The sequence below is a fragment of the Taudactylus pleione genome, unplaced genomic scaffold, assembly GCF_031769625.1.
Source record: "Taudactylus pleione unplaced genomic scaffold, aTauple2 ptg000026l, whole genome shotgun sequence".
Lineage (NCBI taxonomy): Eukaryota > Metazoa > Chordata > Amphibia > Anura > Myobatrachidae > Taudactylus > Taudactylus pleione.
This window is the reverse complement of record NW_028284428.1, coordinates 34,347,577-34,373,885: the sequence shown is the minus strand read 5'-3', so window position 1 is coordinate 34,373,885 and position 26,309 is coordinate 34,347,577. Positions and strand designations below refer to the sequence as shown.

General features: G+C 46.4%; 1 protein-coding gene across 4 annotated transcripts in view; it reads right to left on the bottom strand.

Annotated features, from left to right (window-relative positions):
* The window catches only part of WWC3 (WWC family member 3), a 231,472-nt gene that overhangs the window by 77,608 nt on the left and 127,555 nt on the right, over window positions 1–26,309 (bottom strand). For all 4 annotated transcript variants that reach the window (XM_088451663.1, XM_088451664.1, XM_088451665.1 and 1 more), the window contains exons 5-6: window positions 24,228–24,307; window positions 13,506–13,635 (exon numbers count right to left, since the gene is read on the bottom strand). In XM_088451663.1, coding sequence (XP_088307789.1) covers window positions 13,506–13,635; window positions 24,228–24,307 — 210 coding nt within the window. The remainder of the gene's footprint in view (window positions 1–13,505; window positions 13,636–24,227; window positions 24,308–26,309) is intronic.

Below are 26,309 nucleotides of genomic sequence, written 5' to 3'. Positions count from 1 at the left end.
TGGTTGCTGCTTTTGTCATAGGATATTGAGTTGGTGTAAACAAGGATCTACCAAAAAATTCAATCTAATTTTTATTTAAATTTTCTATATAAAAATTCCTATTTGTTTTATTTTAAAGACTTGTTTAATGCCTCATAGCTATATGCGCACTTAACAATGTTCTGAAGTAAATGTGCACTTTACTTTAATTTTTTTTATACTATTGTTTGGTTTTGAATTGTGTTGTATTTTTGTAAGAAATATGGAAGTAAGGCTTTCAAAGTTTGTATGCAAATCAAAGGCTTTTATTAAAATAACAAGAGATATGGCAAGAACTTACCTTTGTTATCTCTGTTTCTACGAAGTCCATAGGGTCCACAGGGTTGACCTTGGGGTATAGCTGGATCTGGATCCATGGGCACCACGCAGTTAAAGCTTTGCTGCTCCCAGGATGCACTTGGGTCCGTCCTCCTCTATACCCCGCCCCGGCCACAGGCACCTCATTTGGTAAGCAGCTAAGGCCGGAGGAGGAGACTAAACAGAGAGAAGGAGGACTGGAACACACAAGAAACCATACTCACAGAAATGGGAGACGGAAAATCGGTGACCAGTCACACAGCCCATTTGAAGCCAGGTGTGGACCCTATGGACTTCGTAGAAACAGAGATAACAAAGGTAAGTTCTTACCATATCTCTTGTTTTCTACTTCAGGGTCCATAGGGGGTCCACAGGGTTGACCTTGGGGATGTCCCAAAGCAGTTCAACTAAGGGCGGGGACGCTCCTGTGCTGAAAGGAGTACCCGGCGCCCGAAGGATGCATCCTGAGAGGCGAAGGTGTCAAACGCATAGAACCTCAAAAACGTTTGAATTGAAGACCAAGTGGCCGCCTTACACAGCTGAACAGCGGAGGCGCCACGTCTAGCAGCCCAAGAGGGACCCACAGAACGAGTGGAATGAGCCTTAACAGAGGCTGGCATAAGCCTCACAAATAACAGAATGAAGCCAACGGGCTAACGTTTGCTTGTTGGCAGGCCAACCCCTCTTGTGAAAACCGAAGAGGACAAACAAAGAATCCGACTTCCTAACCGAAGCAGTCCGATCCACATAGATTCTAAGTGCCCGGACTACATCTAAGGAAGCCTCACCAGCTGAAAGATCAGGCGACTGAAAAGCTGGCACAACAAGTTCCTGATTAATGTGAAACTTCGAGACCACTTTGGGCAAAAACTCAGGACGAGTACGGAGCACCGCTCTGTCCTGATGAAAAATCAGAAAAGGAGGGCGACAGGAAAGCGCCCCCAACTCTGACACCCTCCTGGCAGAAGCAATTGCTAGGAGAAAAACGGTCAAAGACAGCCGACCCAGATCCGGGTAAAGGCAGGGCCCTTGAGACAACAGGTCCCGACGCTGAGGAAAAAGGGACGGAGCGTCGATGGAGAGACACCTCAGATTGGAGTACCAAGGACGTCTGGGCCACGCCGGAGCAACCAGCACGAGCGTGCCGCCGTCCTCCTTGAATTTCCGCAGAACCCGAGGAAGTAAGGATATCGGAGGAAACAGATACGCCAGGTGAAACGTCCATTTCACCGACAGCGCGTCTACCAGACTGGCGCCTGCGTCTCTTGTCCTTGACCCGTAAACGGGCAACTTGTGATTGTGACGGGAGGCCATCAAGTCCAGCTCCGGCAGCCCCCACCTGTCCACGAGTAGCTGAAACACCTCTGGGTGAAGCGACCATTCCCCGGGATGCACGTCGTGACGGCTGAGGAAGTCCGCCTCCCAATTGAGGACTCCGGGAATGAAGACTGCCGAGATCGCTGGAATGTGACACTCCGCCCAAGCAAGGATGCGAGACACCTCCGACATTGCTGCCCGACTTCGAGTTCCTCCTTGGTGGTTGATATACGCCACCGTGGTGGCGTTGTCGGACTGCACCTGAACCGGCCGTCCGTAAAGAGCGGGACCGGACGTCTGCAGGGCCCGATAAACCGCCCGCAGTTCCAGAATGTTGATGGGAAGAAGAGCCTCTTCCGCCGACCAACGACCCTGAAGTGACAACGAGCCGGTCACTGCCCCCCAACCCCGAAGACTGGCATCCGTCGTGAGCAGGACCCAGTCCGGGATCCAAAAGGGACACCCCTCGACCAGATGAGCTGTCTGAATCATAGCCAAGCCAAAGACTGCCGAACCTCCGGGGACAACACCAGCAACTGAGAGCGGATCCGGTGAGGTAACCCGTTCCATTCTGATAGAATCAGCCCCTGCAGAGGCCGGGAATGGAACTGGGCAAATTCCACCATGTCGAATGTTGACACCATGGAGCCCAAAACCCTCATAGCCGAATGGACCGACAGGCGGCAACTGCTCAGGCAACTGTGTATCCTCAGCTGCAGGGAGGAGACCTTCTCCGGGGTCAGGAAGATCCTTTGCTGCCGAGAATCCAGCAGGGCTCCCAAATGAACCATCCGCTGAGATGGAATCAGGGAGGACTTTTTCCAATTTATCAGCCACCCGTGCGCTTGCAGGCAAGCGACCGTCAAGTGGAGATGATGAAGCAGTACCTCCGGGGAACTCGCCAGCAACAGGAGGTCGTCCAGATACGGTAGCAGCCGTACATTCTGGTTCCGAAGATGTGCGGCCATGACCGCCATAATCTTCGTGAACACCCTCGGTGCCGTGGAGAGACCAAAGGGTAGCGCCCGGAACTGGTAATGGTGTTGAAGGATAGCGAACCTCAGATACCGCTGGTGCGAAGGTGCTATCGGAACATGGAGGTAGGCGTCCTGGATATCCAGGGACACCATGTAATCCCCCGGTTCCATCGCCAGAATGATGGAACGTAACGTTTCCATCCTGAACTTGGGAACTCTGAGGAATTTGTTCAGAGACTTCAAGTTGAGGATAGGGCGATGAGAACCATTGGGTTTCCGCACCAGAAACAGAGAAGAATAGAACCCCGTCCCTCGTTGTAATTGAGGAACGGGAACAATGACCCCTGCTGTCAGCAAGGACTCTATAGCTTCCTGAATCTGTAAAGACTTCGTCGTATCCTGAGAAGGACTCGTGCAGAAAAACTGGTGGGGCGGTCTGTGTCGAAAAGACAGGGCGTACCCCTGGGAGACCACTTCTCGAACCCAGGCATCCGTGGTGGTATTGTGCCAGCACTGGGCAAATAGAAGAAGTCGGCCTCCCACTCTGGGGTCCCCCAGAGGGAGGCCCGTCCCATCAGGCAGAAGGTTTATCTTCCTGCTTGGAAGAAGGGCGCCTGGCACTCCAGGGCTGCTTCTTGGGCTTAGAAGCGGCCTTGGTCGTCGACTGCCTCGGGAAGGACTGACCTTTTGCCTTGCCCTGAACCCGAAAGGACCGAAAAGCAGAGCTCCGTATCTTGGTAGGAGCAGAAGCCGAAGGGAGGAAGGCTGATTTAGACTTAGCCAGAGTGTCCACAATTTTGTCCAAGTCTGGACCAAAAAGCAACTCCCCATTAAAAGGTAAGGCCTCCAGTCCCTTTTTGGAGTCAGCGTCAGCTCTCCAAGACCTCAGCCACAAGGACCGACGCGCCGACACAGCTGCAGCCGACACCCGAGAGGTTAGCAGGCTTGCGTCTAACGATGCTTCCCCAATGTAGGAAACTGCATCCCTCATTTGACCTATCAACGCTCTCTGGATCTCCGGAGCATCTTCCGGAAAGGTATCCTCCAAAGCATTGGCCCAGCTCTCGATGGCCTTAGCCACCCAAGAGATGGCCATGGACGGACGGGCCACCGCCCCCGAGAGAGAGTAGATAGACTTCAAACAAGTCTCCACCTTCCTGTCCGTGGGATCCTTCAGGGAGGAGATCGACGGCAAAGGCAGCGTAGCGCTTTTAATTAAGCGGGTAACGTGGGAATCCACCGCTGGAGGAGTTTCCCACTTCCTGCAATGAGCCTCCGGAAACGGATAGTTCGAAGCCAACCGCTTCTGCGGTTGGAACCTCTTGCTGGGCAACTGCCAGGCCCCTGCCATATGATCCGTCAATTGATCGGACAGGGGAAAAACCGTCGAAGCTACCTTGGCCTTTTTAAAATTTGGGTATTTTGACCTGGGGGCGGGCACATCCTCCTCAATGTGAAGGATGGCCCGCACCGCCCTAACCAATGCCGGCACATTAATGGAAGACTTAGCCTCCATCTCTTGGGCCCCGGCATCCGAGTCAGAGTCTTCATGGATCTCCCCGTCATCCGAAGACACGTCCGTGTCCGTGAACTGAGCCGCCAGTGAAGCCGGAACGGAACACTTGGACGCCCGTGGGGGCAAATCACTGTGCAACATATGTTGAAAAGCCGATGACGAAGCCGCCAGACTCTGAACAGAGCTGGAGAGGACGTCCACCCAAGGCGGGGGTACTGCCTGAGGATACCCCTGAAAAGGTACCATCGACTGCTGCGGCACCGTGGGGGTTTGCACGTATACCGGCAAACCCGCATAAGGACCCACAGTCTGAGACCCGGGAGGAGACTGCACCAGACGAGTCACCCCCGGGGAACGGGGCATGGTAGGCTGGGGCAACGCCCTAGAAGGGGCCGCAGTCGGGACCGCAAGTCGGTCCGCGATTGACACCAGCACTTGCGTAAACATTGCCCACGGAGGATCCTGCGCCACCGGGGGTTTAGAGGGTCCAGGTACCAACTGGCACCGCCCGCACAGACCGTCCTCAGACAATTCTGCCCCGTCAACCCCTGCCGAACAGCGTCGGCAGGAAAACAACACAGGAGCCTCGGAGCGCTCATTCCCCTCATCAGACATGACACAAACTTTTTTGCAAAAAAAGTGTCTCACCGAAACGAGGTAAGGCGTATAACACCCACGCACTCCCAAGTATGCAACCCAAACAGCCCACAATATGGTACTGAGGAGCACACCGCAGTATGTGACGGACCTCACAAATACGTAGATTTATATAAGTGAGGTACACAGAAAGAACACCCCTCCCCCACGCACCTGCGGGCCGTAGGAGAAGGAAAGGGATAGGTAAAAAGCTGACAGTAAGTAGAAAATAAGCACAGACAGCAGCACTAGCAAAAAGTCACATACCATGCAGGAAGATATACTCACTGCACCTTCAGCTACAATCAACCTCCCAGATTCAGTGTCTGGGAGGGCTATAGCGCTGTGTACGCTGTCCTGATCAGGGGAGAGGTACGCAGGGGGACTGGTCCACTGGAAGCCTGCCTGGGAGCTCTGCGTTGCTGCCTGAGGAAGATGGCCGCCGGAGAGCTCTGAGGAGGAGTGGCCGAGTGAAAACAGCCCAGCGACGCCAGCACACACGAGAGAAGGCGCGCTGGGCTGAGGGGAGGAGCGCTGAAGCAGGGAAGGCTGCCTCCCCTGCTAGTACTAAACCCCCGGGGAAGCCGGTTCCCCGCCGGTACTTACACCCCGGGGGCCAGCGGACACGCGGGGTATTCCTGAAGAGGGGGAGCCCGCTGCCGCTACTAGCGCCGCCGGTCTGTCCCCAGAGACCGGCGGCATGAAGACTGCATTTTCCCCGCGTGCAGCGCTGACAGCGCTGCACGCGGCTTACCTGGCCCCTTCAGTCCGGCAGCAGTCCTTGGGTGGTCCCGGAGCCACGCTAGCACTGACTCCGGGGTCCCGCTGCGATCCCCGGATCAGTACCGGCGTCGCAGCGCCAGCGGGGCTGTTGGAGCGGCAGCATAGACGTCCAGATGGACAGTCTGATGCTGCCGCTCTGAAGACAGTAAAAATAAAATAATAAAATCTTCTTCTTTTTTTTTTTTTTAAATAAAGAATAAAGCTTAGGGGCTGCTTATGCAGCCCCACTGCGCAGGGTGACCCGACTCCGGCCGGGCACCAACTAAAACTGAGGTGCCTGTGGCCGGGGCGGGGTATAGAGGAGGACGGACCCAAGTGCATCCTGGGAGCAGCAAAGCTTTAACTGCGTGGTGCCCATGGATCCAGATCCAGCTATACCCCAAGGTCAACCCTGTGGACCCCCTATGGACCCTGAAGTAGAAAAAAGATTTTTTTGAACCTTTCAAATATTCAATAACAATAACTCCCAGTCCCCTTATACCACATCCCCACCTTTGCATGACCTCATTAATGTGTGCCAGCATAACGTCCACTTTTATAATGACAAAACTCTGAAAAACCCTGCTCTTGTCTGAAAGGGGTCTACCCGGGAATTTCCCGGCTATAAGCTGTAGTGTGAAAGGGGGGTCTCGACCAAATACCCGGGATTTTGCACTGGAGAAATTCCCGGGTCTGAGCAGGAAATTTCCCAGGTTGTATATCTGAAAGGGGTATAACATACAATGCCACAAACTGAACTGCACTAACATACAACTCTTTACTTGCTTACAACTAACCCCTTAACTCCATTCTTCAATTCTGTGAAAAATCTGCGCCTCTCATTAATTGCTACAAATTTATGTTACAGGATGTTTTTCAGGCTGCGCCACTCTGTGAAATATTCTCCCTACAGTAGTACAGCAAGCCTCCAATTTTCTAGTACTCAGACAAGCTCACCAAATTCAAAAACAGCCTCTTACTCTTCCTAGGTTATTGTATCCAATCACCTTCCTTTAACGTGGTTCACACAAAATCTACATGTATTCTCTTTCCAAACTTAAATAACCATTTGACTCACAAACTAACATTGTTAAATCACTCCCAAAAGCAAATTTACTCCCAAAGCAATTTTTCCCATTGCAATCTAACTTTACCAGTATGAAATATGTAGCACTTATGTATGCGTGCAAGCTTACACTGTATAGGAAAATAGGTTGTTATAATATCAACCTATTTTCCTATATACTGTAAGCTTGGAGGCAGGGTCCTCTTACTAGTTTGTCTTTTTGTCGATATGAAGTACTGCTTACACTGGAGCTCATTCAGAGATGGACTTTAACGCAAGTTGAGGTCTTTTTTGTCTGCAAACTGCTCTTTCTTCATGCGTCTTTTATTGAGATGTGTGTTTGCCCTGGTAACTCATTTACCATTGCACCAAGGGGGCTGGGATGGGGGTTGGAGGGGGCATGCAGATGTGGCCAAAGGCCAGTAAGGGTGTGTCAACAAAAAATGGGCCCAGGATGGCCACTGAAAAATGCACCCGCATAGTGGGAGATGATTTGCGGGTAATCAATCCCTAGTGCAAGTTGAGAGCTGATGATAATGGCAGTCATTGGCCATGTCAGATTCGCCAAACGCATTTAAGACACACCCAATTATGCAAATGTAGTCAAAATACTGCAGCTGCGACCTAAAAGCAGGATTACAGCTTACTGAACATTTAATTTTACTAAATAAAACATGTTTCCTGCTCTGTTTGGGAAGGGGAAGGCTGCCCATAGGTTTAATAGTGTGGTCTTTAAAACATTTTATGTTTGCATCTGATTTGCATTTGGGTACCTACTTATTCACAGTGAAATGCATCTGCACCTCATAGTTCTTGCTTTTGCAGCCAACTATGCATAGGTAACAAAATGCTTATTTTGTTTTCTATGGCAGTTTATATTTCCGCTTAGAGGCAAATTGCGTCCAACTCTGCATTAGATCCACTTAAAGCTGCATACACACGGTACGATCTGTACCACCAACGACATGAAAGATATCTTTCAGTGAAGTCATCCTGCCACATCTCTGAGCAGGCAAAGTTGACAATATCATGTAAGTAGGCCTGCAAGTATGGACGATCATAGATATCGTTATCGTTCATGCGGAAACGCGCATCGTTGGTCGTTCACTGCATAAAGATGAACGATATGAACGATATATCGTTGAACGATATCGTTATCGTTCATATCGTTCATAGATATCGTAGCGTGTGTATGCAGCTTAAGTCTCTAATTGTAAATCACTGCAAATGTGCTGGCACTGTATCAATAAATGTTACTAAATGAATAATAAATAAGAATGTTATCTGGTCAAATTTCCATGCCATGAAAACTTTAGTAAATTTACTAAAGTGCAGGTTTTTAGAAGTGGAGATGTTGCCCATAGCAACCGATCAGATTCTAACTATTATCCGCTAGAAGGTGCTAGTTAAATGTTAAGTATAATCTGATTGGTTGCTATGGACAACATCTCCACTACTAAAAACTCTCACTTTAGTAAATATACCCCCTAGAGTCATCTGTAACCTTAAATGTACTGTTCCAAGCTATATACATATCTCGTTACTGTCTGTTATTATAAAAGAAAGAAGGAAAATCAACAACTTCTATTTTATTAAAAAAAAAAAAAAAATCAACAACAATAAAGTTTTCTCCATCAACTTCAATCTCGTTTCCACCTAAACCATTCCACAGTAACAACCTTACGAACAATCTGCAATAAGTAGTATGGAGCAGGTGACCTGCAATATTCACAAACATTGTAAAGGACTTTGACACAGAGGATCACACTCTAGTGCTAAGCAGCCTTAAGGGTCAGATATAGAAGCAATCCTCATACTCCATGTAACAGAAATGTTTTAAAAGGAAAATGATACCTACTGCATACACCAGTGGCGTAACTAGGGTATTTGGAGCCCAGGGCAAATTTGAAAAGGGAGCCCACCCCCCCGATGTGCGTGCGCGGCGGAAAAATGGGCGTGGTCACTTAAAAAGGGGGCGTGTCAACATGACACACCCCTTTATTTTCACACTGAACATTCCTATCCATATGCACCTTAACCCTAGTAGTACCCCTTATACAGTACCCCCAGTATGGAGTTGTGGTCCGTCTTATGCAGGCCCATAGTAGTGCCCCTTATACAGTATCCCCAGTAGTGGTCCCCCCAAATGCAGTGCCCCATGTAGTGTTCCCCCTTATGCAGTGCCCCCAGTAGCAACCCCACAATGCAGTGTGCCCAGTAGCGGTATCCCCTTATGCAGTGCCCTTTATATGGTGCCCCCAGTAGTAGTCCCCCCCCTATTCAGTGCCCATTATATAGTGCCCCCAGCAGTAGTCCCCCCCATGCAGTTTTCCCAGTAGTGGTCCCCTTATGCAGGCACCCAGTAGTGATCCCCCCAATCCAGTGCCCCCTGTAGTGGCCCTTCCTATTATTGCCCCCAGTAGTGGTCCCCCGAGTGCAGTGCCTCTACTAGAAGGCCCCTTTTATAATGCCCCCAGTGGTAGTTGCCCCCCAAGTAGTAGTGCCCAGTAGAGGTTCCCCCTCCCGATTAAGTGCCCCCAGTAGTAGCCCCCCCGCAGTAGAGGTCCTCCCAATAATGGTGCCCCCACCCCCAGTAGAGGTCCTCCCAGTAGTAGCCACCCCCCTCCCCCATTCTGCAGATAGGTTAAAAAATATATATATGTATATATATATAAAAACATACTTACCTGAATCCACGCTGCTGCTGCTGCTCCGGTCCGCGACGCCACTCCCGCCGCCGCCCGCCAGCTCAGCATTATGGAACAGACGTCATGACGTCAGTCCCATTACTCACTGCAGGAGCCGGACGCAATCACTGCGGTCGGCACTACACTTGTGGCTAACTAGGGTGGGCCGGACCGTGGCCCGCGGCGCCCCCCCCCGCGCCGCTGGTCCCACAGCGCCCAGGGCACGCACCCTGCCCGACCCCCCCTAGTTACGCCACTGGCATACACATCTCGCTATGAGGATTACCTCAACCAACAAACTTTAAGACTTCATAACAAAATCCAAACAGGAATTATTTTGCCAAAATAAAAAAGACACACCTGTGTTTTGTGTTACAGCTGGCCCAATAACTTGCTGTCAAATACATTCACTTTCACTTACTAACATTACATGAAGCTAAAATAAGAAATTACCATGAAATCATGAAATTAAAGATTTCTGACTTTGTTACACAATATGGTTTAATATCAGGCTCATTGTGTTTTGATGGCAGATTTATTTGTTCCCAAAGATTGTTGGTTACATACAGTATATCCTGGGATTTATAATGTACCACTTGTTTACACTATTTAGATGCCATAGTTGGCAACCACTAACTGTGATCAATATTTAACTGTGGGCAAGGTAACCACAAAAAAATTGAATCTTTTTTTAAAGTAACAGGTCAAAAAATCTGAGGTGGCTTCTAATATCCATAATATCTTTGCAAGTATATGCCATATAATACACATTTTTCTAACGAACACTCATTGATGACATCAGAACTCACTGAACGATTACATCAAAACTCAATGTTTCCATATATTTACATCACATATAATTTGTGTATTATATAAAGATAATGCCAAGTTAATGATTTTGCATATGTAAGATGTACATACAGGTTGAGTCTCCCATATCCAAATATTCCGAAATACGGAATATTCCAAAATACGGAATTTTTTTGGCTTGACTGAAATAATTAAACTTTTGATTTTTGGTGGTTCAATGTACACAACTTTGTCTAAGGCACAAATTATTAAAAATATTGTATACAATTACCTTCAGGCTGTGTGTATAGGGTATATATGAAACATAACTGAATTTTATGTATGTACACAAACTTTGTTTGAGCCACAAAATTATTGAAAATATTGTATAAAATTACCTGCAGGCTGTGTGTATAAGGTGTATATAACACATAAAAGCATTCTGTGTGTATATTGGGGTCCGATTCCCAAGATATTTCATGATATTATGCAAATATTCCAAAATACGGAATATTCCGTTATCCAAAATACCCCTGGTCCCAAGCATTTTGGATATCGGAGACTCAACCTGTATTACAAACTAGATACAAACTTGATAGGTAATGCCTCTCTCAAGTTGTTTCTTCTAAATAGTCCCACCCAAATATGTTCCATAAATGCTTAAGAACATGTTCCATGAATGTATACAGGAGGCACACCACACCTGCCTTTCATATAGGCTACTTGTTACTGATGTAACCCTCCAAATTATACAGAACTGTGCTCTGATAGCAGGTAATCTCTCCACAACCTGTCTCCAGGAATGTACAATGACTGACACACCTGTATAGAACACCCCATTTAAAGCTAACAATAAAATACATTTAGTTCACTGCCATATCTACACACAGTTTTTCCTCTATATCTCTTTATAGACAAATTATACAATTAAATATTATGTAACATATTATTGAAATCTGATAACTATGTTTCATAATCCACAGTGCTGTTGTGTGGCCCAATATAGTATAAGAAGACTCAGTACGAGAATTGATCAAATATTCTTGTTCATTTATTATGACAAAAGTCACAAATACTAGCAATGGTCCATTCTAGCAAAACAAAACAGTGAGAGTTGTTAAAATTGTGGCTCTATATGTGACGTGTTGTAAGTGTGACTTAATGCAGCCCATGTCATCATCACCTTGATCATGATTACTTCTGTATTAAAACATAATAAAAAATAATAATAATAAAAAAAACATTTACAGGCCACATATAACTATTCTCCAGGATACAATACACATGTTCTGTAAAACTAAGAAGAGTTTTTGGCTGCGGTTGGAGTACTAGATGCAGATGGACCAGAATGAGTCCCATTAGAAGTATAAGATTAGAAGTGTAGACAAATCGTGCGCAACAAGATGGAACTGGCCATGTTCTTCTTAGCAAGGAAACACCCTAAACAATGTGTGCCAACGCCACACTTCTGAACCCTTTCACTCCACCTAACACCTCGTTAATGCCTGTACAAATGACCACTCCCCTGCACGTGTGGCCCTCATGCTCTCTTAGCCTATGGGCATGTTCACAAACTAAGGGACACCTTAGGTCCAGTGCTGTTTTGGACTTCGGTACTGACATCCTGGGTGTGTGAATGCTCATTTGCAGGCTGATGCAGAGTTGGGCGTTGCAATTTTTCACTCTGTGCATGCACCTAAGCTGAGCACACACAAGTATGGATGATGCTGAGTCGCATGAAATTCAGGGCCTGATTCAGAGTTGAGAATAGAGCATAGAAAGAGCAAATGACTGTGCATCTTGGTAAAACCATGCTGAACTGCAGGTGGGGCAGATGTACAATGTGCAGAGAGATTTAGATTTAGGAGGGGTGTGTCCAAACTAAAATGTAAATTGCAGTGTAAAAATAAAGCTGTTCAGCATTTGTGGGCTACATGGAGATGCAGACAGTATTTAACCCACATGTAAAAACAATATATGTATTTGCCCCCCTTGCATTGCAACATGCTTTGTCCAGGTACATAGTTACTTGCTCTATCTTATTCTATTCCCAAATCTGACTCAGGCATCTCCATTTGTAGCTGAAGGGTGTAACTGACAAAGTAGTGAAGAGTAAATCCACTGTTGCACTGTGGTGTAATTATGGCCGACTTGCAGTCAACTCAGCATTAGCCACTAATGTGTCTTTTACTAATGCCAAATTCCCGCAAAACAACCACAGATATTAAGTATCCTGCGATTGTACCATGAAGGCACCGCAGCAGATATCCCCTTTTCAGTGTCAGACCTTCCATTTCTGACAGCACCCGCAGACCCCATAGGGGGAAGCGATCAGATTTACCAGGCTGAAGATAGTATTAGCCTTTGGGCTGCATTTCGCTAAATTTACCGGCAGAGGGTCCCTCTGTAACCTGCCCTGGCAATGGCTGCTGCACATGTGTGGTCAGTAGACAGCACATGAGCAGGAGTCCGTTAGAGGAGTGAAGAGATGCTAGTGCGGTCACTTCACTCCGAACACATTGCATGGACGGGCTCCTGCTGCCATCTCTGCCCCTTGAATTGCACTGAAATCTGAGTATTTTCCCCAGCATGCATGCTACAGGGCACAGTGTGTACCTTCATCTAGCTGGCTCCTCTCTGCTCCTCCCATAACAATGAGCTACATTTTGCACACCACAGTTGCTGTCAGTGTGACTTTGTAAAGTGGCCCTGAAATAGGTGCAAGTGCCCCAGAAACAGAAGTAAGACACCAAAACACGACATTTGCACTGCAGGGAAACTGTTTAACCATAGATGACCATTAGTAAGATTAAAAGAGAACTGTGTACTGAATTCTGTCCTGCTTGGGATTATTCTGACAGAAAGATATACTTGCCGACCTTTTGGCTGCTTCCTCCAGGAGACTCAGTGGAGGTGGGCGGGGCTGGGGGCGCAATGACACAATCACAACATCGCAGCCCTGCCCCCACAATTACCGGCATTGTGAAGCGAGGGCGGATCCACGATGACACGATTCAACGCGAATTGCATCATTGGCCACCTGTGCAACTACTTCACTGGGGAAGTGGGTGACCACGACCGGGTGGCCCCAGCCTCCGGGAAACTCAGAGCCACCGGGAGCGCCACTCGATTTTCGTAAAGCTTTCCGGCCATTCTGGGAGGGTAGGCGAGTATGCAGAGAGAGGATTTTATGACCGTTCAAGGAAATGTCCTAGAAGTAACTAATGGACATTTGTAGATAAATGGCCACGGAACCAGTTGCTTGTCTCTTTCCCCTGATAATACATACCATAACTACATTATTTAATGATTAAATACAGCATTTCCTCATTTATGGTAAGGGGAAACACCATTACATGTTAGTTTTCAAAAAGGGTATATATTTAGTGGTATAAACAAAGGAGAATAAATGCTCATACCTGCATAAGATCACGTCTTTCCTTCTCCCCCATGCAAATTGCTTGTCGTATTGTTCGTAGTTCACTCATTATTGCTTGTGCCTCGTCTAGCTTATAATTGGTATGTGCAGTTGACATCTTACGATCAATTCTATTGAAAGAAACATAAGAAAAAAACATAAACTATATTATTACAAAGAGAACCAGAGTACTAGTTAGCTCTCTTGCTTACTAGTTCTCATTTATTACCTAATGGGATTCCGATATTAGCAGAAACAAATGGATAATATTTTATGGTGCACCACGATTGCACATGTTACAGATTACTAGATATCATTTCACAAGTTAGAAGACCTAAGCATGTACAATCATCTATAGACGCCGACTTTGGCTTGTCTTCAGTGTTTACTTTTGAATTTCGAGCTTGCTATTTGCATTAAAATTTTTATTATTTTTATTTTAAAAGTCCATCTCTGGAAAACTATTTTTCCGTTGAGCTGGGCAATATTGATCACCAGACAATAGCTGCTAAGGGGGCCACATAATTTGAAAGTGGGACAACCAGCTTTAAAATATGGGTGCCCTCGTCCTTAGTAATGGTGGGGATGAACTCCATTTGAAGTGTTTTTACAACCCGAGCTGCAAATGTTCTATATCAATATTATATTCGCTACTAGCCCACTCGCCACTGGAGTTCGAAGAATCATTTGAGCTGTCCTGGGAGCAGGACCTGGGGATTTGCTTGGGAGATGATAATTTGGCGGATACTAGGCAGTGGGTGGCTAAATTTTCCATTAATACTAATTTAAAGAAAATAATTTAAAGTGTATTCGCGCTGGTATTTGGTACCTGAGAGGCTACACCACATCTTTCCAGGATCTTCGGACTTTTGTTACAGACAATGTGGTCACATAGGCACTTATCTACACGTATTGAGGGATTGGCCACTAATATCTAAATACTGGGAAGAAGTTACATCTTTGGTATCTAAAGAAACCAGTACCTCCCCCCTAGGGATCCGTTACACATGCTTCTTTGCAAACCCCTCAGATCTTTCTCTAAGTCACAGCTTAAATTATGCGGTCACATTAACAACGTGGTTAATATGTTGACTGCTTTGAACTGGAAACAATCTAGTGTTCCGTCAATGCAAGCCCTAACTAATAAAATATGATACTTGATATCTATGGAGTATATAATGCTCTGCCAAGTGACACTGACGAAAGTTCATGGAACCTGGGATCCCTGATACTATACATACCACAGACGGTAGCCCGGTCTGGAATGAAGCTGGTCTTCACTGGACATGTAGTGTATTGTGTGCTGCCCCTCCCTTTTTTTTTTTCTTTTCCCTCTTCTAATTTCCCCTACTACCCATTTCCATTTCATTACTCATTTGTCTGTTACAATATAATTGTTCCAATGGTTTTGATTTAATACTTCAAAGTTAATAGTTGAATAATAATTAAGTTGTACACATTCTTTACTGGGTTTAATGCTTTATTTACTATATCATCATGCTTGCCTACAATCCCGAAAGTCGCGGGAGCCTCCGAATTTTTCGGGTAGCCCCCACACCCCCGAAAGAGTAGGCAGAGCTCCCGCATCCCGCACACTTTCTAGTGAAGTGGGCAGGATGGGGAGATTTTACTAGGAATTCACGGGTCCATCTAGAGGGGTGGGTCTAAAATGACGCAAATTTCAGCATAGCTCCACCCCCTCCTTACGGACCCGCAAATCGCGGTCTTTTCCTGTTGTGGGGCGGGGCCTAATGACGTCTACAGTCCAGTCCCGCCCCCCGAAGATGTTTGCAGGATTTCCTCCAGGGGAGGAGTTCTGAGAAGTCGGCAAGTATGAATACAATGTACATGATATATGTCTGTTCATTATTTTTTAATGCTGTATTCTCTCAACTATGTTTATAAATAAAGAAATTGAAAATAAAAAAAAGGGTGCCCTCTCAGTTAGCGAACGTACAGTAGTGCCCTCACCCCATATATACAGAAAATGTATGTTTTTTTTTGAGCATGGGGTAATATTGCCTGGTAATCACAAGTAATCACAAGGCAATACACACTAAAGGGCCCTAACATTTGAAAGAGGGGATACCCTTTTATCTAAAATGGATGCACCATAATTATATATAGCCAGGTTTGGGGGAGATCTTCCCTCATGCCAGAACTACTTTATTTTTCTGTTGTACTTGGGGTGAATGCCTGGTGACCAGTGTGATCACCATACATTAGCTTCTATATGGGTACACCATTTGAAAGAAGGAACACCCCTCTTTCAAATGAGTGTTACCCCATCATTCTAGGTGGCAGGGTTGGGGAATTAGATGGACTTAAATACCCCCCACCCCTTTATTTTCATTCTATTTTATTTTTCAAAAGTGATGTGGGCCAACGTCACCTCCCAAACGGACCCGGCAGCTCCTGGAGGTCCCCACCAGTCGTTAGGACCAGTGGGGCACCGGTTAGTTAATTTTGCCCCTCACTGCAGAGGATGAGTGGAGTTCATTCTACGCAGTCTTACTACAAGCTCCACTCGCCCTCCACAGTGAAGGGGTTATATTGTCAACAACACACAACTTATTGTTTATGTACTTTAATGTCCATTAATTATTTCAGGGACATTAGAGCTGATACAGAGATGTACAGAACAGCACAGTTGCTGCATCTTTGTACGTAGAGGCTGTGCTAAAATATGCAAAAGCTGCAGGAGGCATCTTAAGTAATAAGACGCAAGAAAAGATAAATTAATTGTGCTGAAAATACCCTCGTCGGGACATAGAGAACAGTACACCAATAACGAGCAATAATTTATTCCTTTATTAATACTCTAAATGCATAAAAATATATTAAAAAAAACACCTGTAGCCTAAGACAACATCAACAATGGTCTTAAAGTAGCATAATTATTACACTTTATATCCTTAAATCAGAGCTGATCAGGCTCAATAAAAAAGAAAACACTGATAGGTAAAAGAGGAAGCCAGCCTGTAATTAAGGCAATGTATGGCGTAGCCTCCGGACTTCGGTTTATTGTGCACCCAGCTGGCACACACAAACTCAGTTAATTAGAACAGTTTATTTTATTCACTGGGGACTTAATGACAACTGGTGATACAGTATCTATTTTCCACCATAACCGATAGTTCATGAATGTATCAACTTTATAAAAATCCACTGATTACTCAAATAGCAGGCTGGCAGCCACACAAGATGTTTCGGGTTAACCAGTGTGTAAATTCACCTTAATCTTGCTGCAGTGATCCTGGATCTGCTATTACACAGCCAGCGTGTATCCAGCTATGACCTCTCCACGGCCCTGGAGATAGCGGTGGCACGTGTGCAAATGGAGGATACCTTATTGCTGCAAGAGATTTCTCCTCAGTTGATTTACTGGCTAAGCCACCTGTAGCGGCTAAGTCCGGAGGCTACGCCATACATTGCCTTAATTACAGGCTGGCTTCCTCTTTTACCTATCAGTGTTTTCCTTTTTATTGAGCCTGGTCAGCTCTGATTTAAGGATATTAAGTGTAATAATTATGCTACTTTAAGACTATTGTTGATGTTGTCTTCGGCTGCAGGTGTTTTTTTATATATATTTTTATGCATTTAGAGTATTAATAACTGAATAAATTATTGCTCGTTATTGGTGTACTGTTCTCTATGTTCCGACGAGGGAATTTTCAGCACAATTAATTTATCTTTTCTTGCGTCTTATTACTTAAGATGCCTCCTGCAGCTTTTGCATATTTTAGCACAGCCTCTACGTACAAAGACGCAGCACCTGTGCTGTTCTGTACATCTCTGAACATTTTTATGCATTTAGAGTATAAATAACTGAATAAATGATTGCTCGTTATTGGTGTACTATTCTCTAGGTTGACATATCCTCTTTTTTTATTGCTGCGATTATACCTGTTAATCTCAATTATTTAGCGCTGTGCATTTCTCTTGGTTTAAGTAATAAGACGTCCACTGCCAGCTTCTCTGATCCGCTGGTGCGTCCAAAGACACAACCATCGGATCAACTGTGTGACCATCAGACATCTGAGTAACCTTCAGGTTACTCAGGATGTCCAGCAAAATCATGCTGCCGGGGCCAATGAAGCTGCAGCCACTGACTTCGGCAAGCTGAGTAAATGGGGCTGACACACCACATGTCAATCATGCCGCAGCTTTTGGGGCCCTATGACCAATGTCGCAGGACCCGATCTGCACATATGCTGAGTGCCTGCGCAGATCAAAAAACATTGGAGATTTACGTAAATATCGCATTTACGTAATCTCTGAATCAGGTCCAGTACACTTGAACATTACCTATTTTAAAAAACATTGATTTTTTTTTTGTAGACCTGTTTAAAATAAGGATATTTCTATGTCAGTGATACAGAACTGTATTTAAGTGTATAAGTGGAATTTTAATTCAAGCAAAAAGTAGGGCACCTTGAACTCATGTTAAGTGAATTATGCAGTGTGTTCTATATGGCTTAGAATATGGACAAATATCTTACATTTACAAATTAATTAAGTGATAGAAAATATACATTCTATATACCGTTTATAAGCCGAATTTTTCAGCACATTTTTTGTGCTGAAGAAGCACCCCCTCAGCTTATACTCGAGTGATGCCCGCATGGTACGCAGCTGAGTAGCGTACCATGCGGGCCGCGGTGCAGACTGTGTCTCTGTGACACAGCTGCACCGCATGTGTAGCGCTGACCGGATAGAGTTCGGTCAGCACTACACACTGCCAAACACACAGCCGCCGAAGCCGGCACTGCCAAACACACAGCCGCCGGAGCCGGCAGCTGTGTGTTTGTTGTAATCAGCAGCCGATGAGAGTCTGTAAGACTTTCACCGGCTGCTGCTGCTCCCACTGTGGGAGCCATCTTCCGGCTCCCGCAGTGGGTAATGGGAGAGACGTCATGACGATATCTCTCCCATAATGCAAAGCGTCCGGAGGAGCTGATAACAGCGGCGGGACCAGGTGCGGGGTTTCAGGTAAGTGGTTTTTTTTTTATTATTATTATTAGGACTACTGGGGGCACTACCAGGGGGGGATTACTTCTGGGGGCACTACCAGGGGGGGATTACTTCTGGGGGCACTACCAGGGGGGATTACTTCTGGGGGCACTACCAGGGGGGATTACTTCTGGGGGCACTACCATGGGGAATTACTACTGGGAGCACTACCAGGCACTACCAGGGGGAATTACTTCTGGGGGCACTACCAGGCACTACCAGTGGGAATTACGCAATACCAGGGGGAATTACTTCTGGGGGCACTACCAGGGGGAATTACTTCTGGGGGCACTACCAGGGGGGATTACTACTGGGGGCACTACCAGCTGCTGCATTTCCCACCCTAAGCTTATACTCGAGTCAATAAGTTTTCCCAGTTTTCTGTGGTAAAATTACTTACCTCTTCTTATATTCGGGTCGACTTATACTCGAGTATATACTGTACTCACTTCCAAGAGTATGTGTGTCTAGTGTGGTGTCTAGTGACATATACAATATGCAATTAGGCACTGGTAATGCTGGAACACTAGCAACGCATGGTTCACTGGAAACTTCACTTCATTTTCTTTGTACTTATTTATTTTGAATGAGGGATAACCTTAAAAAAAAACTTTGGACCCCCCTTCTGTAGACCTTTTTAAGGCCAAGCTTTCTATCTCTTTAGAATGGAATGGGTGGGAACTACGGTGGAAAGGGAGGTAAAAGTCAAACAATTTTTTTAAGTATGGAAGAGCCACATAGCAACGCTCTCTGCAGCCATCAAGTCCCAAATCCATAGTTCTTTTTCAAATATCACATGGTATATGCTCCATATGGTAGGTAATGATTCCCAATTGTTAAGTAATATTTCCTTTTTCTAAAAAACGAAATTTGTGCAGAAGAGAGGGGTTGCTTCGGTTTGGATGGGGGAGGGGAGGCGAGCAAGTTAATTTCTTTTGTAACTGTAAATTTCAATGCTGTCTTTTCTATGACCGTTCATACATGAAGATTTTTCATGCTATCTCTAACTTTCGTGCACAAACTGCTGGTCATTCTGTTTTTTTAATTGTATGCTTTTTACTACATTCATTGCTTCAATAAAAAATTTTTTTTAAAAAAAGCTTTGCCTCATTTATTTCAAACATTAGTTTGGTTCAGTGCAATCTAGATTTACCTAATACAGTTTCGCATGGAGTACCCCTGAATATATGCAGCCTTCCTTCCACTAGGGAGACCCTGGTGACATCACTAAGTGTCATCAGCGGATCTCCTCCGAAACAAAAAGGTACAATCAATTTCCTTTAATAATAGAAACATACTGCAAACATGTACATACCCTTATTTACTCAACGAGATTATTTCTACAAAACATATTTTTGTTAAAAAATTTGTATTTTATGCATCTGTTTAAATCTACCTAAATGCAAATCTATGATGACTGTCAAGAATTAAAATATATTACATCACCAAAAACATCAACAAATGAGGAATCTGCACCACATTGATAAACTAAAATTAACTTCTTCATACGCAGGAAATCAATATTTTAGGGTGTTGTAGTTTCCCTTTCTGGAGTGACTGTTTGGTGATGCTATGTGCACTTGGAGCAATAAGCTCACTTTAAATGAAAACAAAGCTTAAATGAATAAAGTATATAAAGTAACATAAAACAATATATCTAGTACAGAGATTTTTCAACTACTTCATTAATTTTCCTCTAAACTGAGGATCTATGGCATAAATTAATCATCTGAGCAAGCTGCCCCTGGAATGATTTAATCCTCAGAGTACTATTTTTAAAATCACATCTTGAAGAAATAACTGCCAGCCGCATTAGACACCTCCCATGTAAAGCCATAGATTACCTACTAGAAGAATGGAAAGTTTTGTTGTGAATCTGGCCTTTTACATCATCAGGCCTGGCAGAAGGCCCCACACTAACCACAGCTTGCTTCCTGCTACCCTTCTATCAACAGCAGGTACTGTTGAGAGGCCAGAACTTTTTTTTTTATAAACAGGACCTGTCCCATTACCACTAACAATGTCCTTTTTGTTTTTTAAGCCACTTCTGTGTGTTTTACTGTTATCTCAGGGCACCGGCCATATCTGGTGTTTTCTCGTGGGCCTGTGTCTTTTGCTACATATATATAATCTATGGCTTCTCTACCAGCAGGCTAACAATACCACCCTGTTCTAAAACTATGCCAAGATTTTCTAAACTAAACACTAGTCCAGATGGAAATTCCCTGCACTGCCAGAGCTGTAATGTCCTTCAGCTATGCGTTCAGCAGGAAGGAATTACATGTTTAGGTCCATTTGGAATACTGAGAACTCATCCTGGGAGGAGGGAAGACTGAGTCAGCATTGCAACCAATATGCTGCAAGGGAAAAGGCTGCAGACAAGCAACTGCAGAGGAGAAACATAGATAGATTTTCTTTACCACTTAACTGACCATTTTCTTTGGTCACCTGAAAATTGTAAAATTTTTTATTTTATTTAATTTAGTCGAAAACATATATTTATCTTTTTTTTATATATTTTTGTGAAAAAAAAATAAGCTGTTGTAATATTTCCCTCCAGTGGCAATAGGTTCCCCAGTGACAATAAATGCCATGGCATTGGTCCTCACCCCCCGGTGATATTACCACAAGCTCCCTTTTCTGCAGTACCCCATTGAAGAACAAACACCACCCCCGTGGCAGCAAAGTCCCTCTGACTAACTTTTTTGAACTACTAAAAGCCACCCCACAGTGGTCCCTTTCAGACATACCACCCGGGAAATTTCCTGCTCAGACCCAGGAATTTCTCCTGTGAAAAATCCCGAGTATTTGGTCTAGACCCCCCTTTCACACTACAGTGTCTACCCGGGAAATTCCCGGGTAGCACCATTCAGACAAGAGCAGGGTTTTTCAGAGTTTTACACAGTTTTATTAAAGTGGATGGTAAGGTGCAGAGGGACAGGTGGGGAAAGTGACAGAGGGACAGGTGGGGAAAGTGACAGAGGGACAGGTGGGGAAAGTGACAGAGGGACAGGTAGGGAAAGTGACAGAGGGACAGGTGGGGAAAGTGACAGGGACAGGTGAGGAAAGTGACAGAGGGACAGGTGGGGAAAGTGACAGGGACAGGTGGGGAAAGTGACAGAGGGACAGGTGGGAAAGTGACAGAGGGACAGGTGGGGAAAGTGACAGGGACAGGTGGGGAAAGTGACAGAGGGACAGGTGGGGAAAGTGTCAGAGGTACAGGTGGGGAAAGTGACAGAGGGACAGGTGGGGAAAGTGGCAGAGGGACAGGTGGGGAAAGTGACAGAGGAAAAGGTGGGGAAAGTGACAGGGACAAGTGGGGAAAGTGACAGAGGGACAGGTGGGGAAAGTGACAGAGGGACAGGTGGGGAAAGTGACAGGTGGGGAAAGTGACAGAGAGACAGGTGGGAAAAGTGACAGAGGGACAGGTGGGGAAAGTGGCAGAGGGACATGTGGGGAAAGTGACAGAGAGACAGGTGGGGAAAGTGACAGAGGGACAGGTGGGGAAAGTGACAGAGGGACAGGTGGGGAAAATGACAGCGACAGTTGGGGAAAGTGACAGAGGGACAGGTGGGGGAAGTGGCAGAGGGACAGGTGGGGAAAGTGACAGAGGGACAGGTGGGGAAAGTGACAGAGGGACAGGTGGGGAAAGGCGCAGAGGGACAGGTGGGGAAAGTGACAGAGGGACAGGTGGGGAAAGTGACAGGTGGGGAAAGTGACAGAGGTACAGGTGGGGAAAGTGACAGAGGTACAGGTGGGTAAAGTGACAGAGGGACAGGTGGGGAAAGTGGCAGAGGGACAGGTGGGGAAAGTGACAGAGGGACAGGTGGGGAAAGTGACAGGGACAAGTGGGGAAAGTGACAGAGGGACAGGTGGGGAAAGTGACAGGGACAGGTGGGGAAAGTGACAGAGAGACAGGTGGGGAAAGTGACAGAGGGACAGGTGGGGAAAGTGGCAGAGGGACAGGTGGGGAAAGTGACAGAGAGACAGGTGGGGAAAGTGACAGAGGGACAGGTGGGGAAAGTGACAGAGGGACAGGTGGGGAAAATGACAGGGACAGGTGGGGAAAGTGACAGAGGGACAGGTGGGGAAAGTGACAGGGACAGGTGGGGAAAGTGACAGAGAGACAGGTGGGGAAAGTGACAGAGAGACAGGTGGGGAAAGTGACAGAGGGACAGGTGGGGAAAGTGACAAGGACAGGTGAGGAAAGTGACAGAGGGACAGGTGGGGAAAGTGACAGAGGGACAGGTGGGGAAAGTGACAGAGGTACAGGTGGGGAAAGTGGCAGAGGGACAGGTGGGGAAAGTGACAGAGGGACAGGTGGGGAAGTGACAGGGACAGGTGGGGAAAGTGACAGAGGGACAGGTGGGGAAAGTGACAGAGGGACAGGTGGGGAAAGTGGCAGAGGGACAGGTCACTGAAAATATCTGCTCCTACTCCCTGTCTCCCCCCCAGCCCCTCTCCCGTATGTAGCATGTGTGAAAGAGCAGAGCAGTCTCCCTGTACCTGTAGTTTCCCAGCGCAGCTCCATGCAGCAGTGAGAATACGGGGAGGCTGTAATCTCTCCCTCCACTTCTGCCTGGTGACAGCCGGAAAGTTCCCCTGCTGGGGCTGAGGACAGGTGAGCCGCTGATTTCAGTGCTGCAGGCGGTGAGTATGGGAACGGGGGGGGGGGGAGTGCGGGCGCTGTTACCAGTAATTACAGGTACAGGGGGGCCGCTGCTCTCAGTGCTGCTAGCGCTGAGTATGGGAAGGGGTGTGGGCGCTGTTACCGCCGCTGGTGCCGCCTCCCCAGTGGCTCAGTCGGAGCCAGGGCCAATCAGAAACTGCCTGGTGCAGCCCGGGAGTAAAATCCCCATGTTGCACCATTCACACTAGAGCAGGGTAGTCTTCCCGAGACTTACCCTGGTCAATTGCAGGGTCGCCTACCCGGGAACGTGTTCCCGGGTAGGTACCTTTCACACAGACATGAGACCCGGGAATTTTGTCCGAGGCAAGCCAAAATCCCGGGAATCTCAGTATGTCTGAAAGGGTTAATTAACCTTTAGTGGCCATGAATCGCCCCCCTCTTCCTCTGTAATCCTTTATTAACCCCTCCGCCCGACATGCAGAGCTCAGCAGGGCAGGGTCTCCGATTGCAGATATCAGCAATAGTCCTCACTGCACTCAAATTTAACATAACTGTCTGGCGCATGAGCTCCAGAATGCCGTACGCACCACATTCTGGAGTGCAATTTAGGCACGGTTGTTGACAGCCACAGACTCCTACATCACTGCTGGGGGACTGAAAGAGAGGGAAGAGATCTGTTCTGCACATTCTCCTCTGAAAATGCCAGGGGACGGAACAGCAGACACGGTCGCATTGAATGCTGGACTGTTTTGTTTAGAATAATATAAAAATAGTACATGCAAGATGATATAGATCAGGCAACCTGGGGCCGCATCTCTGTAACCTTCAAAGCCCCACACATTACCTTTAATATGAGTAATACATTTTTAAAAATAATTGAATCAAAGAAAGACACCTGTCTACCATATAATATCAGCAGGCAGTTTAAACAAATGTTACAAGTTATCATAAGTAAATCTGACAATAAAGCAAGAAGCAAAGGCTCGGAGAGCCGTATGCTGCCAATCACTGGTATGCATAGTATGGTGACTGCGACTGCGGAGGTAACAAAAATAACAATATAATATGTAACAAACTTACTCTTGCAGCGTCTCTACTCCCTTTTCTTTGAACTGAAGTTCTTGCTTCATCAGTGTTAGTTCTCGCTTTAACCTAGAAAGCTAGAACAAGAGGCTATCGTTTACAATGTTTTCTAAGATATACATGAGAATATATATTGTAATTGTCACCCAATAGCTTTGATTCTTCCAACATGCCATGTAAATTCACATAGGGACAAAATATATATACAGCTTTATACTGTGTTATACCTTAAAGCACATTTGACATTATGGGCTACTAGGCATTGCATGCATATAAAAATTGATGTTATTTTGTGGAGATTATGGATTACAAGCATAAAGGAACAATATCCAGCACAGCGTGTAATCACAAATAGATTCATGGAAAACCATAAAATGTAACATACAGTATAAGTGGAGAAAGGTGAGCCTTGATGTAAGGGAGGGACATAGATTATTATGTAAGAAAGGGGATAGCAGAACGTGTCCCACAGAATGCTTCAGCAAAATGTAGTCATAGTTCCTTGGTGCATGAAGACTACAACAAACCAATTCCTTATGCTGGGCGGAATCGGTATGAAATACCGGCTGACGCATGGCCGGCAGTTCGATTCCCTGCAGCGTCTGTCCGACAGATGCAGAGATCTCGGCAGCGGCAGCCAGACAGCGCTGGAATCCCGATCGTCCCTAGGTAAGTACAAACTAACCTAACCCCCCTAACCCTAACCCTCCTTAGGGGTGCCTAACCCTAACTTTCCCCCCTGTGCCTAACCCTAATCCCCCCTCTAAGTGCCTAAACCTAACCTACCCCCAGGGGTGCCTAACCCTAACCTCCCCTTCCCCTAGCCTAGCCATAACCCTCCCGGGGGGTTGCCTAACCCTAAGTCCCCACCGGGTGCCCTAAACCTAACCCTCCCCCCGCGGCTATCTGCTCGCGGCGCCCGGCATCCCTTCGATCGAGAAGCCGGGTGCCGGTCTCCCAGCGTCAGAAAAATGACAGGCGTCTAGATTTAGATGCCTGTCATTTAATCCTCGCCGGGATAAAGCAATCGGGAAGCCGGCTGTCGTGCTTACGTCAGCCGGTTTTCCGATTGAATACCTGCTGGGCATACACTGTCATATAAAATGTCTGTCAGACTGACATTTTATTTGACAGCCTGACACCCAGCAGATGTCGTGGCCATGCACTGTGAGATATTTCACAGTGTATGGCCATGACATTTGGGCTCCTTCCCTGGAACCTGTGCTGCTGATAGTGATAAGATCAGAGGGAGAATCTTCACCATGACCCTCTAGGAGTGAGAAAGCCTTCTCTGCATCTAGAGCAGGGGTGGGGAACCTTCTTTCTGCCAAGGTCCATTTTGATATATATAACATTATTCGCGGGTCTGGTGCAGGTCACGCCCCACCCTGTGTGACATCATATGGGGGCTGGGCCACAATCGCCGGTGATTACAGCAATGCACAGACCATCCCTGGATGCTCCAGGGAGCTGTAAGGGCAGTGGCATAACCATCTGAAGCGTCCTAAGGAAACTCCAGGTAGCACTGCTGCATATATTCTGGCTACAGTGTGCCATTCTAGGCACCCTGCTAGCCAGATGAGGTTAGCAGAAAAAAGCTGGACCAGACCAAATGATTCCGAGGGCCTTATACGGCCCCCGGGCCGGAGGTTCCCCATCCCTGATCTAGAGAGATAAAATTCAATTCTTAGGGGCATATCCAATTAGCCGCGGGGTTTACCCCGCAGCTAATTATCGCGCAGGTCAGGATTCAATTAGCGGGGACTCCACGTGCAGGTGTCCCCGAGACCCCGCGCGTGAGTCCCCTCATGTAGGTGCAAGGTAAAATCTGCGTGAGGCCGTCCTATTCTGCCTCGCGCGCGCATGAATAACACACTGATTCCGCAGTTCTCACGGAATCAGTGTGTTCTCGCGTGGAAGTCCTGTTTTTGGATGCGGGGAAAAAGCTATTTTATTGAATAGCTTAACCCTGCGCCACGGGACCTTCACTCCTCAATTACTCGCGGGAGAAGTCCCGCGGGTAATTGGATATGCCCCTTAGTATCAGATATTGGTCCCATCTTGCCTTATGCCCTCTAA